A 15,636-nucleotide genomic window follows, 5' to 3' on the forward strand; every position below is an offset into this window, starting at 1 on the left:
GCCCCATTCAATCAATATTTAGACTGGAATCTCAGGCGCCAATATTGATTGGATATCCGCCTGTTTGCATACCCGTTCTTGGAACTCATGTTTTCCTAGGCGGGAGGCCTACGCTCTTGCGTCTTTTGCTCTTCTCACGACCTTTGGGTTATCCTCTGAAGTCTTTATAAATTCAGGCTTGAATTTGCTTTTGTTCAGCCAACAAACTTCCTCCAGTCTTTGCTTTTATCGATCTTGAATACCTCTGCCTTCTTAGTTTTCTTCTCAAAACTAAAAAAAAAAAAGAGTTCTTCAGGATTTAAGTGGGGTTTCCTAAAACTCCCTTTTCGTGAGAAAAAGAGTTTTCATCAGATAACTATCCCCAACACCTTGGTCAGATGCCCCGCTATCTCCAACACCCTTGGTCAGACGGTTTCCTCATAAGGACTTGCCCTCCTGCTTGTTGTCATGATAAATCAGGCTTCACCATCACTCATGGTGATGATTCTGCCTGGGGATCCTCTACCAGGCTCATCTTGGCCGCACAACCCGATCACCTGATCGGATTCTATCCATGAAGACATCGGAAGATCAGTTGAGACACCATTACACCTGGAAGGAGTCGAACGCAGCACATCAGAATTGAATTGAATTGTTTGTAAATTCCACCAATTTGTCGAAATGAAATAGACATGATCTTAACCATCTTGTGTCTTTCTGTCTTCTTGAATGACTGATAAATATACACTACACTTTTAGCATCCTGAAACCTGCTTTTACTTTGCATCTTCCTCAATATAACAATCTCTAATATCCCATAATGTAGGACAATATTTCTTCAAGAATTTAACATTAATGGGATGTTTCTGTCAATTCCCTTCGAGGTCCGCTAAGTAATATCCCCCTTTGTCCAAGACTTGACTAATCATGAAAGGCCTTTCCCATGTCGGGCTCCATTTTCCAAAGCCCCTAAGCTGAGCTCCCAAAGGAAGGATCGTCTTCCACACCAAATCTTCTTCCTTGAATGACTTTATTTTCACCTTTTTATTATAAGCTCGGGCAACAACTTTCTTTCCTTCCTGAATCTGGTTCAAGGCTTCAATTCGGGCTACGTCTAAGTTTTCAATCCCTTGACACATGGCTTTGACATACTCTTCGCTATGTAACCCAAACTGATTTTGAATTCTGACAAAACTTACATTGATCTCCATGGGAAGCACTGCATCTTGCCCGAAAGTTAAAGCATAAGGAGTTGTTCCTGTTCTTGCCCTCTTTGAAGTTCTGTATGCCCACAAAGTATTTCCCAACTTTTCATGCCACATTTCCGGACTATCAATCACCATTCTTTTGATAATGTTTACCAAAATCTTGTTGCTGGATTCTGCCTGGCCATTTGACTGCGGGTAGTAAGGACTGGACTGAATCATCTTTATTTTGTATTTGCTTGCAAATTCTTCAACTTCTTTTGAAATAAAAGATGGCCCATGATCCGTTACTATAGTTTCGGGCACCCCAAGCCTATACAGAATCTTGGTCTCGATGAAAGTCTTGACTGTGGCTGAGGTTATGGATTTTACTGTCGATGCTTCTACCCATTTGGTGAAGTAATATGTTGCCACAATTATGAAAGTATGCCCCTTGCTAGAAGCTGGATAGATCTGCCCGATGAAATCCATTGCCCACCCTCTGAAGGGCCAAGACTTGACCACTGGATTCAAAGGTACTGAAGGTACATGTTGGAGAGGACCATGCCTTTGACATTCTTCACACCCTCGAGCATCTGACTTGCAATCTTTTTCCATGTCGGGCCAAAAATAAACATACCTCCTAAGTAACCACCTCATTTTCATTCCAGCCTGATGAGCTCCACATACTCCTTCATGTACTTCGGCCATCACTCTCATGGATTCTTCTTGGCCTAAGCATTTTAGTAATAATCTGTCTGAAGTTTTCCTTAGCAAGTCTTTCGCCCATAAAACATACCTAGTCGTTTGCTGCCTATCCTTCTTGCTGGTGGGTGAAGAGGGATCTTTTAAATGACGGATGATAGGTGACCTCCAATTTTCTACCTCGGGTTTTAGAACCATTATATCCAGACTAAATCCCCTTTCTAGGATAGAATGAAGGTTTCTTCTTTGGACCTTGATATCTACCCCATATTTCCTCTCATGTATTGGCACACCTGAGGCTAGTTGCGCCACCTCGTTGGCCGTTAGGTTGGCTCTTTTAGGAACATGACTAACTGATATTTCAGAATCCCAATAACTCAGTAATTGCATGGCCGCCAAGTAATATCCGGCCATGGTGATATGTCTACACTTGAACTCCCCATTTAGCTGGTTTATTACTAATTCTGAATCACCAAACACCTCTACCTCTGTTGCCCCCAGATCCATCAAGATTTCCAAACCAATTATTAAGGCCTCATATTCTGCCCGATTATTGGTATTCCCTTGATAATCCAGAAGAAATGAGTAATAATGATGAACTCCTTGAGGGTTGATAATTACAATTCCAGCTCTTGCAACCTTCTGAGTGCAGGAACCATCAAAATATAGTTTCCAATGAGTAATCCACAAACCAGCCACTCTCCTTATCTCCTGCTGGATCCACTCCTCTTTGCCCGAGATCCCCTGACTTGGCGGAATCCAAACATTAGTAACTTCCAGAGTTCCTGGGATATTGATTATTTCATCTTAAGATTCTTGATACTCCGCCAAGAAGTCAGCAATTGCTTGGCCTTTGACTGCCTTTTGGGGAACATACTAAAAGCTGAATTCGGATAATGCTAGAATCCACTTCCCAATCCTTCCTCTCAACATTGGTTTTGACAACATGTACTTTATCACATCTGTCTTGGAAATAATGTGCACGTGACAAGGTAACATGTAATGTCTTAGCTTGTTAGCAATGAAATACAAAGCTAAGCACAATCTCTCCACTGGGGAATATCTCGTTTCTACTTCAGTCAGAATTCTACTGAGGTAGTATACTGCCTGCTCTTTCCCTCCTTCATTATTTTGAGCTAGCAAACTCCCGATTGATTTTTCTAAAGCGAAGATATACAGCTTTAAGGGTTTTCCCCTTTGAGGTGGTACCAACACTGGTGGAAAAGTTAAGTAAATTTTGATACTATCGAAAGCCTTTTAGTGTGGTGGTCCCCACTCGAAATTCTCCTTATCCTTCAGTCTTAATAAAGGAGTCAGCGGCTGGATCTTGCCTGCTAGGTTGGCAATGAATCTTCTCAAGAAATTAATTTTGCCCAGCAGCCTCTGGAGTTGAACTTTGTTGGTAGGTGAAGGCGACTCCATTATTGCCCGCACTTTGTTTTTGTCCACTTCTACACCTCTTTGATGAACCAGGAATCCCAAGAAGTTGCCCGCTCTCACCCCAAACGCACATTTCTTCGGATTCATCTTCAATTTGTGGATCCTCATTCTTGTCAACGCATGCCTGAGGTCTATCAGATGCTACTCTTCTGTCTTGGATTTCACCACGATGTCATCAATATACACCTCCATATTATGGCTAATCAGATCATGAAAGATGGCATTCATTGCCCTTTGGTATGTTGCGCCAGCATTCTTGAGCCCGAATGACATGACCAGATATTCATAAGCCCCCACATGCCCAGGGCATCTAAAAGTTGTTTTATGTATATCATCCTGAGCCATTTTTATCTGATTATACCCGGCATTTCCATCCATAAAAGATAAGACTTTGTGTTTTGCTACTGCGTCTATGAATAAATCTGCCATGGGCATGGGATACTCATCTTTCGGGGTAGCGCTATTAATATTTCTGTAATCAACGCAACATCGTACTGCTTTTGTTATGGCTTTTAAAATAGGTACAATATTGGCTAACCACTCCACATATTTCGCTGGCTTAATAAATCCGGCTTTTACTAGTCTCTCAATCTCTTCTTTGACCTTCTCTTCTATCTCCTTTGACATCCTTCGTGGTGCTTGCTTAACCGACTTATATCTTTCCTTGATGGGCATTCTGTGTTCCACCAAGGTTGCATCTAAACCTGGCATCTCAGTGTAATGCCAAGCAAAACAATCTCTGAATTTTTGCAGGAGACAGATAATTTTTTCCCGAGCCTTGCTTTCTAATAAACCACTGATTTGAATTGGTCTTGGATCTTCCTTTGTTCCTAGCTCAATAACTTCCAAATGATCTTAGACCTCTGGTGGTGGCTTATTAGGTTCTACACACAAAAATTCGACCAGCTCCAGGCTCTCGGGCAAGTCGTCGGGCTCATCTAGGTCGTATATGCACTCGGCCATTTGAATAGCCCTTTCCAATTCTTCTCGACAAGATTCCTCTTTGCTTTCATCCTGGCTAGTTAAAGCTCATACCTGCCATTCCTGCTCTTCTTTGTCTAAGAGCTCATGTTCTTGTCTTTTTCCTTTCCCATACACTAATAGCCGTTTAATCAGGGATCTGACTGCTATTACCTGATCATTCCTTTTTTGTTCTGTCATTTATGGGGTAGGGGTGTTGGGACGATACAAGGTCTATCTCACTCATCTCTAGTAAGGAGTATTCCTTGTTCTAGAAGCTTTTGGGCCGTCACCTTGGTAGGGCGGCCGTTCTCATCCGCTCCCAAACACTTCAAGATTCCTACATTGGGATTGTAAAAACTTGCTTCCGCTATATTGGCTGTGGGAAGAAATGGCCGTGATTCGGCCTCTACCATCTCCCAAAAACCTGGCTCTTCTGCGCTTACCTCATGATAAACAGCCATTTGTTGATGTAGAGTGGAGGGTATAGCAAGACTTTGATGGATCCAATCTCTTCCGAGTAAGGCTCCATAGGTGGAGGTGCAGTCCACCACAAAGAATGCCAGCATAATCTGTTTAGACCCCAAATCTACTTCCAAAGGCAATATCCCATGAGTCTTGGTGATAGCACCCGAGAAACTAGAAACAGTGAGGTCTGTAGGAATAAGATCCTATGTACCTCTCCCCAACCTTTTCATTTGTTTGGCTGGCAGTACGTTAACAACCGCTCCTCCATCAATTAGAACTCTTTTGAAAGGTACTCATTCCACATGGGCTGTAACGTATATGGGTTTCAGATGATTGGCGAGTGCAATACTCGGGCGGTTGAACACCATCTTGTCTATATAGATCCTCAAAGGACCATCCTTGGGCACTTCAGATGATTCAGCTTCCCCCGATTCTCCCTCTTCAGCTACCTCTATGCTGACATGAGCCATCATTGGCTCAGTTGTCACGTAATCTCCTTCCATGGTGGCAGGCTGATTTAGTTGGGCACCAAACATGGCGAATAGTACATACGCCATGTTTATATGAAAGTTGCTGGGCTCCGGCAGCTCTTCTTTCTTGCTTCCAATCTGGTCCATTAACTCATCCAACCAAGCCATCGCATCTGGTGGAAGTAGTGGTTCTGGTGCCCCATCTAGTTGATTCACACCTAGTGTTTGCTTTGGAACTTCCCCGAAGGGATCCACTAATGATAAAGAAGGTTGTTTTCTTTCTGGTGAGACAGTTCCAAAACAAATAGGCTGCTCTGGCTTCCATCCGGGAGTTGGCACCATAACCATATCCTCTTGAGCTCTCCTCAAGATTCTATATTTTCCAGGGTGTAGGCTTTATGGCACATGGTTTCCTTCGCCATCAGTCTTGCTATTAGCCCTTTCCACCTCCTTCTTACTCCTCTAGCGGAGTTGACTACTCCCCCATATGATGTTTTCTCTAACTTTTGATTTTTGGAGGCTTGCGACGTCGCAGGGTTTTTAAGGAATTCATGTAGGCTTTGTGTTGCCTTTGAGCCCTTCTGACCATGGAGGCTCCCATTTGCTTAACAGGCTGTCCATTTTTTCCAACCACATACCATTTTCGCCCGAGGCGGGCATGATTATCTTTTTTGACAGGGTTTGTTATCTTGTCACTCATCCTGACCTCTTTTCCCATATGGTCATACTTAGAGTATTCCACACCCTTCTCTTTCAGCTTCTTGGCATCTTTATCTTCTGCTTCTTCAGTAACTTCATGGTTGCGAAATATCTCTTATAGAGCCCTTGGCTGAGAATCACCTCCTAATCGCTGAAAGACACTTCGAGAGGTATCCCTTTCTAGAGTTCGCCGAGCTTTCTCTTGTGCCTATTTTCTCTTTTCTTCTTCATCCCTCCTGATCAGTTCATGATCTATGAGGGCTCTCGTGGGCCGTATTTCGAGCTCACACTCATATTGGCACTTACTGCACAGCACCCTCCCCTTGATTCTGGCGACTCTTGGATATTTGGGCAAGTTAACCACTGTAACACCCACCCCCTTAATTATAAAAATATATGTTTGTATTTACCCCTAAACGTGTATAATCTATCAATTTCTTCCTCTTTGACTATCCAATCAGAAATTAAAGCATTGGATCTTTTCTTTCTAACACTGCCACGTGGCAGCACCCCAAGAAATTTTCATTCTTCTCTCTTTGTCCCCCCCCCCCCCGTGAACTCCTCCCTTCTTTCTTCTTCTTTTTCTGTTTTCTTTTCTTCCTGCTTCTATCTGTCTCTCGGCTCTCTCTCATCATTCATTTCTCTCTCTTCTTACACCGCAACACACACACCCACACACTGAGACGCACACACGCACCCATCTCCCCGCGTGAGGAAGTCAATCTCGTTCTACTCTCTCTCTCTCCCTCTCGTCCCCGCGACCCCAGTAAAATCCGGAGAGGAACTCTGACAAATTTTTCTGCTTTTCCGGTGAGGTAAGCTCCAAACCTTCCCTTTTTCATCCTAAAATCTGGTGAATGAATTTTAATGGAGGTTATTTCGTGATTTTTGAGGTTGTTAGGACGAAATCGAAGCCGGGTGTAGGCACACCCAACTCCGGCGACCTCGGGGGTTTTTCCGGCCACCTCCGGCCGTTCCACGACGAAAGGAAGGTATAAAAACACTCCCCTCGTCTTGCTCTTCATTTTGGTACCTAGATCGGGGTCTAGGGTTGTGTGTGGTAGTCGGCCGGAGTTGTGAAACTCCGGTGGTGGTGTTCTGGCGAGGCCAGGCCTCCCAGGCCGGTTCCTATAGCAAGCGGGCCTTAGGCCCGTGTGGTGAGGGAGCCCAAGCCCAAACCCAAATTCTTTTATTTTTGTTTTTATTTAATTATTTTGTTAAGACCAAAGGCCCTCGGGCCGTTTATGTTTAGGGCCTGTAGCCCGTGACCCAACCTAAAACCTTTTAAGGTTTTATTTAATTTATGTTTTAGAAATTAAGGCCTTAGGCCATTTAAAAGGTGGGCTTTCAGCCCTTTCCCCCAAAACCCTTAAGGCCTTTTGGCCCAGCCCAAAACCCAAAGCCCAGTTGACTTTGACCTTTGACCAGTTGACTGTTGACTCGGTCAACGGTCAGAGTTGACTTTGACTTTGACCGGTCAATGGTCAACGTTGACTTTTTAGTTGACTTTTCAGGGTTTCGTTCAGGACCTCTCCTAGGCTAATTTCGACGTCCTGGACCCGTTTTTGAAGTTCGTTTTCCCAAATTCAATCGTTTGAATATAGTTTGACTAAAGGTACTCCTTTATGTGAATAGGTGCAATTATTAACGGTGATTCCGTTATACCTTTTTGGTATAGCTTTGCACCGTCGGTGTACGGTGAGTGGACCCCTTCAAAAGCATGTTTTAATATTAGAAATGCATACATGAAAAGCATGATTTAATACTTATGTTTTATGAAGTACTTTATGAGATAACATGTTTACTGAGGCTAGATTGAATTATTACTATTTTTCCTATAACCCAGGTTCTTATAGAATATCCGATGGATGACAATATGATATTTAGAACATGTTTAGAACACCTCTTTGTAGTATAGATGATGGATGACTTTATACTACGAAGTTGTTTTTCAATATATATATATATATATATATATATATATATATATATATATATATATATATATGTGTTCAATGGTTTTGTACTTACCTAGTGGTCCTTCCGCTACGGGACGTAGGGATAGATTCTGGTCCGTCCCGGGCGACGGTTTGGTGTTGGCATAGGGCCTGGAGGGTGTTTCCTCTGGCATTTAAGACCAGGGACGGGGAGCCGGCAAAGGGCCTGTAGTGTATTTTCCTCTGACTGTCTACTCAGAGATGGGGAGCCGGCAAAGGGCCTGGGGGTTATCGGACAACTCACTAGTGTTTATTACTTATACAAGTTATGAATTTGAGATATTGCACGGCATGCTAGGTTCCGGAAAACCTATTTTGATCATGATATATATGTTTTCATAAACCTGGGGGTTAGTATGTTGATAACTGTTTTATTATATTTATATCAAATTGGTCCACTCATGTTTGTTTTGCGCCCCCTTCAGGACCTACGAACGAGGATTACGATATAAGCTACGAGGCTTTTCCCTACCAGTGATCCAGTGCTATATTTCCTCTGCTTCGATATCTATTGTAATATAACAGACCTCTATCTTGAATTTTGTTTGTACTCTGTAATAGACGTATCTCTGAACTGATGTTATGATCTTAATTTTATTAATTAGAAGTTGAATTTTAGTATTATGTGGCTAGTCCTGCTGCCTGTTTTAGCTTATTTTTGAGCTTTTACTTAATTTAAATGGCTTTCGTCACCCTTTGGGTGTCAGCCAGCACGTGATCATCCTGATGTCACGAGGACATCGGGATCGGGGCGTGTCCCTTTTATGGGTTTGTCAACCAACCTTCTTTCTTCTTCTCTTTTCCCTTTCTCCGTCCAGGCCATACTAATCATATTTATAGGGGCTTCTGAGAAGGGATCCGTATGTTTATCTATCACCGCTGCTTCTTCTGGTCGTTTGATTTTAAGTCCCCCTATCATCTTTCTCCCCAGGATGGGGTAAAGATATAGGACTAGGTGGTCTTAGAACCGGGTCATCTTCTTTTCTGGAGCCTGCGGAGGCGTTCTCCAATCTTTGTAGCATACATAACGAAGCAGTTTGCAAATCATCTGATCCCTTTGACATATCTCTTTGATCAAAAAGAGAAATCCCACTGGGCATGCCAAAACTATGTTCGTGGCAGGAATTTCCGTCGGGAATGTTCCCTGGCCGACGAGCACACAGCTCCCCTTGAGGTCGGTGCCGGTTGATGCTTCCTGTCAGGCTTCTGCTTTACTGGCGGGCTTGTCGGGCAAAGCCTAGTCAGGCAAAGCCTAGTCGGGCAAAGCTTGTCGGGCAAGGCTGATCGGGCAAGGCTGAAAGAGAAGGACAGAGTTAACTTTGAAAGGTGCCTGTGTGGGGCCTTAGGTGTAGGCCTTGAGGCTCACAATCAAGATTAACTTTTAAGTGCTTAGGCGTGCCACTGCCATCTTCAGCATGGCAGATGTAGAACGAATGTTGAATTTTAATTGTATATATATCCAAGAGACTATTTTAGTTATGACAGGTGCCTTTGTGGGGCCTTAGGTATAGGCCTTGAGGCTTCCCGTTAATAACTAACTTAGTATTTGAATATATACATATGGTTCGTTTCCTTGGTTATATAAATCTTATAACCATTATACTTCTGATTACCTGAACCCGAATGACAGAATGAATCAAATAGGTGCCTTTGTAGGGCCTTAGATATAGGCCTTGAGGCTTCCCATTAGAATTCATTGTATATTCAACGTTCTAGCCCGAATGACATAATGAATCCAAATAGGTGCCTTTGTAGGGCCTTAGATAGGCCTTGAGGCTTCCCATCAGGATTCATTCTATACTCAACGTGCTATGGTAATCATAATATAATATAAATAAAACTAGGTGATAGATCGATTACTTGCGCCCCAAGTAACTTCGCACTTCTTATTTATCAAAGCTTGTCGTGGATGGGTTAAGTCAACATAAGGCTCTTTTTTATGCCTTGAAGCCAATGACTTTTAGATGATCAAATCTTACATGCTCGAGGGCTTAGAACTTAGATATGGCTTGAACTATGAAAACATATTCAAATCGGATTTAAGCGCTGGGAGAGTCTTTTAATAACCATATTACTAGAAATAACTTGAATACAACTTGTAGTATACAACATATTGCCAGGTTAGTGAATGAAAAGACAAAAACAAAGGGGGTTGGGCAAGGCTGATCGTCTTGCAACTTCCTATCTTTGTAGTTTATCAAGGGGGTTGAGAACTTTTTAGAAAAGGGGTAGGAAGATGAGTTTGCAGAAAGAAATCGATACTACAGCAGGTTCTTGACCAGGTAGCAGAGCTATTACAAAGGTTTATCCCGAGAAGGATGAAGGCTTGGGCTGACTACAGCTTTGTTTTGAAGGCAAATCTGATTTGAGCAGAGTTTGTGCTTGTATTTGTTTGTTTGAGTGTCTTCATTCATGACTTCTTTTTCTTCTTTTATAGACAACTCGGCTTGTCTTCTTGTAGCAGTAACCTTGCCCGAATGCAGCTTGAAGGGTAGTGACTCATCAGCTTTTTACTTGTACTGCCATTGTAAAGTACTTTTGGGCTGATTAACTGGCAGGTCTATACCACTTGGCGCTTGGACAGGTGAGCAAGTGGTGCAAATGATATGCACCTAGTCGGGAAAGGCCTCTTCTGCCTTCGGGACTTGGGCTGAACTTCGGGCTTTCCTCCTCTTCGTTGGGCCAACTCCCTTCTGAGCCCAAGGTTTAAGTTTTAACCCAAACAGTTTCAAAGTTTCACTTATACACAGCATTAACAAAGACCCATTTTTCGACTTTATAGCTAATAAAAAATAAGAAACATAATACTTTTTTCTCCATCACCATCACTTTAGTTTGAATCAATCATTGAGGGCAATTTCCACCCAAATCAGACTGAATTTTTGGAGCATTCGCTCAATTTCATAAATCAAATTGTCTACCCTATTGTAGTTTGTAAACTTTGGACGGCAAAGTCAAAAGAATTTGAACTTGGTTGGTGGGAGAAAAAAACTTGTGGAGGGTATTGTTCATTAGCCGAACATTTTTCACCAAAACATGAGATTTTTTATACTTTGGAATTTGGTATAGCTCTTTTTGTATATTTTACTGCGTTATACTTAAGATTTTGATGTATTTTTAGTCTTATTTAAACTCACACTCACATTATTCTCATTTAGTGTGAGAATTGTCGTAATTATGCAACCCATAATTTTAATACAATACTTTTTTTTTTGGAGAGAGTTAATACAATTTTTGTTTTCCCTATAATTAGGAAATATGGTATTCTCAACCCTAAAAACAAAATTGAAATTTCATATGACACTAGATGAATCACAAGGGATGAAAATAAAATATAAATATAAATATATAAATCCCACTTAAGCTTGTATTTTTATTTTATATTTGGTGAAAAAAATCCCACATAAGAATGTTCTTCAAGTTCAAACGGTCATCTTTTCTTCTTCCTCTCCATCTTTGAGATCAGAGAGCAGGGAGTAGAAATGCAGCAGATCCTTCACTTCCAATTTCAACCGGTCCTCTCCAAGCAATCTCTTTGCTTCTCCTACCCATTTGTTAAAACCAAAACTTCGCTTCCAAGCAATCTCTTTGCTCCAAAATCTCCAATTTTTACCATTCCACTCTCACTCTATCATCAAATCCAGACCCACAATCCAATTCTATGTGCGAGGAAGAACAAACGCCGCAATGGGTCTCAAAGATTAACAAGATTGCTGCTCCAATTGGTGCCGGCCATCGTATCGAACTTCAAGATACTGCCTCAGCCGCTGGATCTGGTTGTTGAAGAATTCTGCAGCGGAGACGGCAGTGGAGGGGGTCTGGGGATCTGGAAGGGGTTCGGAGGCGGCGGCGATGGGTTTGGAAGAAAACGAAAGAGGAAGTCCTTGTTGCTGTTTCTGTTATATGGGGTTCTGGTGATTTGTGCGTTGGGATTGTTGTTTGGAGGAGATGTTGAAAGCAATGTGCTTTTCTACGGATTGGGATTTGGGCTCTCTGGGGTTGCTATGGTTCAGTGGTGGGACAAGATTGGCATTTTTGCAATCTTTTTTGGGGGTGTTTTGGTGGGTCTAGGGTTTCAGAGAGAGGAATTGCAGAAATTGGGTTTGAAGATTAGGGCTTTTTGTCCCGCAATGGAAACTGTTACTTGGAGAACAAGAAGAAGAAGAAGAAGTGGAAGAAGAGCATTCTGAGAGACAAGAGAGAGAGAGCAGGTTTTTTTTTTAATTTTTTTTTATGGAATCTTGTAATTTTTTTTCCTCAAACACTACGAAATATGAGATGTTACCAATTTTGCAATGAATTTTAATTCTTCCATTCTACAGTGAAGTGATGTTTACTTCTTTTATGTCACTTTTGTAGCGTCATATTACTGTCACGTGATGTTACTAATTCATTTTTAGTCTCGAGCTTCAAAGTTCAAAGATCTTCTTTTGATCAGTCCATCAAGTTCTTCCATGTGAATAAAAAAGCTCATGATTCATGAAGAAACACCAGAAAATCATTCTCTCACTCTTGGAAAAATGCAGAAGCATGAGTGAATTGAAACAAATACATGGGCTGATGATCACCGCCTCAGTTGTTAACAATGTAATCCAGTTAAGTAGGCTTGTTGATTTTTGTACCAATTCCGAGGCCAGAGACCTCGGTTACGCGAAGAAAGTTTTCCGGCAGATCAGTCAGCCTAGTGTCTACATCTGGAACTCAATGATCAGAGGCTACTCCAATAGTGGGAACCCGGTTGCGTCCTTGATTATGTACAGAGAAATGCTGCAAAGGGGTTACTTGCCCGACAATTTTACTTTCCCGTTCGTGCTTAAATCGTGTTCTGTGATCGCTGATTACCATTATGGAAAATGTGTTCATAACTGCATTGTGAAAACTGGGTATGGGTTGGAGGTCTATGGCTCTACTTGTTTGCTTAGAATGTATTCTTCTTGTGCAGATATGGAATCTGCACTCAAGGTGTTTGATATTATTCCCAAGTGGAATGTAGTTGCTTGGACTAGTTTGATTTCCGGGCTTGTTAATAACAGTCGGGCTATCGAGGCTATAAAGGTGTTCAAGAGTATGGAACTTCACAATGTACAGCCTAATGAGATCACCATGGTGCATGTTGTAGTCGCTTGTGCTCGAAGTAGGGATATTGGTACAGGAAAGTTGGTTCACAGTCGTATTCGCCAACAAGGGTTTGATCCTTTCGGTTCAAGTTTTAACTTTAATGTAGTTCTTGCAACTGCCTTATTAGATATGTATGCAAAATGTGGCAGCTTGAGAACTGCAAGGGATCTGTTCAACAAAATGGCTCAAAAAAACTTGGTTACCTGGAATTCCATGATTAGTGCTTATAATCAGTATGGCCGGGCTGAGGACGCAATCGATCTCTTTTCTGATATGCGGATTGCTGGTTTTGTTCCGGACCAAACCACCTTTCTAGGGGTAATAGGTGCTTGTGGGCAGTTGGGGGCTTTGGCATTCGGACGAAATCTTCATTCATATGTATCGAAAACTAGCATGGGCAAAGATACTACAATCGGGACTGCCTTAGTTGACATGTATGCTAAAATTGGAGATGCAGGAAGTGCTCGAAGAATTTTCGAGAACTTGCAGAAGAAAGATGTGATGGCATGGACTAGCATGATTATCTGTTTAGCTACGCATGGACACGGTATGGAAGCGCTACATACATTTAGAAAAATGCAAGAGGATGCTAGTGTTATTCCAGACCAGATCACTTACATTGGGGTTTTATCGGCATGTAGCCATATCGGTCTTGTAGAGGAGGGTCAGAGACATTTTGCCTCAATGGTAAATCTTTACGGCATAAAGCCGACTGCGGATCATTATTGCTGCATGGTTGATCTTCTGAGTCGAGCAGGCCACTTTGATGAGGCGATGAGACTGCTGGAAGAGATGCCGATCCAACCCAATGTTGCTGTCTGGGGAGCTCTCTTGAACGGCTGCGAGATACATGAAAATGTTGATCTAGCTGACCAAGTGAGAAGATACATAATAGAGATGGAACCTCATGGCAGTGGAGTTTATGTTCTGCTGTCCAATATATACGCTAGGGCTGGTCGATGGCAGGAGGTAAATCGGGTTAGAGAACTGATGAAAAACAGGAATATTGCCAAAAATCTCGGGCATAGTTCGGTCGAAATGGAGTTGTTAAGTTCGTAAGTGTACTAAAACATTCCCAGATGAGATATATGTGTATGTTCTGCCTGTCATAATCTCAAAAGAGCAGGTATGTCCAAAGCCTTGGTCATTTGTGTTCAACTGAAACAAATATTTCAATCCCAATACTTCGAAATCCTCCGGAAAATCTCGATAATAATTCAGAAAAATTATCAGGAGTAAGCTGTACCGAAGAGGATCAGATCGAAGTTACTTGCAGTGCAAACTGCAGGTTGTCACGGTTGTGCGAATGGGAAGACCTTCCATTCCCATAACTGTGGCAACCTGAAGTTTGCAATGGAAGAATGAGACCACTGCCAGCAAAAGCCCTGAAGAATGTTCACAATAGTAACCAACTAAAACATCAGAGCAAGTGGTTGAAGAAGTGCTGAAGGTCTCAGGATTTTTTTGTATTCTTGGAGGTATCCTATACTTCGGAGTTTTTAGCTGTTAGATTTTTGATTGAGGATAAAAATGACTCCAACGACAAAAAACCTCAAAGTATAGGATACCTGGAGCCAAGGTTCTAAAAGGTGCTAGTCGGACGACGAGCAGGGGTCTAGCACCTAGGAGGCGTCTTGGAGCGGGGCCAATGTGGTTTTTTAATATTAATTAAATTTATTATATAACATATAAATAAATGTTTACTTATACAGATAAATTGCAAAATAGAATGACGTATAGATTATAAAGTATTAGAGTATATTGAAAACATGAGCAACAAGCATATAATGAATATTTATTCTAGTATTTAAGTCTACAACTTGTTGAAAAAATTAAATGCAAAATGAAAATTATTTATTTTCTGTCAAAGTGAGGATGCAGCCTAGGCAGGTGCTTAGAGGATCCTACCTAGACGCCATTTCTTAATTTTCAAGCGCCTAGGTACTAATTAATCAAAGTGGTGACCAGCTGCCTAGCGCCTAAGCAGGGCCTAGATGACGCTAGGCAAAGATTTTTAGAACAATTCCCGAAGCATAATAGAATTTCGTAAACAAAGAGATTGAAAGGAGAAGTTCAAAGTCTCAAGTATTCGTATCGACTATTTATAATAAATTCCGTCCCAACTAAACAATGCACATGTTGCTTGCGTCCTTCAATTTGTGGCGACCCATACCTTATAGAGCTATGTTATGGGTAAAAAAGAAAAATTCTTTTTTACACATCAAACTATAATTTGTCTGCAAAGTAGAATGGCTGATAGAAGAAATGATGTGTAATTAGTCCTCATACATGTCAAATTGTAATTTGTCTACACACACATCAATTTGTGATTTGTCTGAGGAGGGTGTCCAGGAGTAATTTAATCAGGATTTTAAATGCGGTTACGAAGTCCAAAGGCGAGAATGATAAGGACTTGGAGTTTATAAAGTTCATGAAAATCCAAATGTATTCAATCAAAGATTTAATTTTCAAGGATTTAAAAAGAGGAACTTTAACGAAAAGCTCCCAATACTGTTTACTCTAACGAAAAATCACATTTTTACACTAAAATGTCAATCCTGATACTATTCACTTTACCCTTTATTTTGTCCTTATCGTTAAAACTCAAAATTTTCA

At 41.5% G+C, this 15,636-nt stretch overlaps 3 protein-coding genes across 3 annotated transcripts; 2 read left to right on the forward strand and 1 right to left on the reverse strand.

The window, feature by feature from the left end:
* Nucleotides 1–455: 455 nt before the first annotated feature.
* Nucleotides 456–3,290, reverse strand: LOC139189922 (uncharacterized). The gene is made up of 4 exons (XM_070809191.1): nt 3,200–3,290; nt 1,476–2,653; nt 1,132–1,376; nt 456–591 (listed from the first exon to the last, which is right to left on the reverse strand). Exons 1-4 carry the CDS (start codon nt 3,288–3,290, stop codon nt 456–458), a joined length of 1,650 nt encoding a protein of 549 aa, XP_070665292.1.
* Nucleotides 3,291–11,384: 8,094 nt separating this feature from the next.
* Nucleotides 11,385–12,092, forward strand: LOC103451333 (uncharacterized). Its single transcript, XM_008390747.1, has one exon. It carries the CDS (start codon nt 11,385–11,387, stop codon nt 12,090–12,092), a length of 708 nt encoding a protein of 235 aa, XP_008388969.1.
* A 113-nt stretch (nt 12,093–12,205) lies between these two features.
* On the forward strand, nt 12,206–14,788 carry LOC103450957 (putative pentatricopeptide repeat-containing protein At3g05240). The gene is made up of 2 exons (XM_008390366.4): nt 12,206–14,146; nt 14,254–14,788. The coding sequence occupies exon 1, from the start codon at nt 12,382–12,384 to the stop codon at nt 14,077–14,079; it is 1,698 nt and encodes a 565-aa protein (XP_008388588.2). The 5' UTR covers nt 12,206–12,381; the 3' UTR covers nt 14,080–14,146; nt 14,254–14,788.
* The last annotated feature ends 848 nt before the right edge of the window (nt 14,789–15,636 follow it).

This window comes from Malus domestica, chromosome 12 (genome assembly GCF_042453785.1).
Source record: "Malus domestica chromosome 12, GDT2T_hap1".
Taxonomy (NCBI): Eukaryota; Viridiplantae; Streptophyta; class Magnoliopsida; order Rosales; family Rosaceae; genus Malus; species Malus domestica.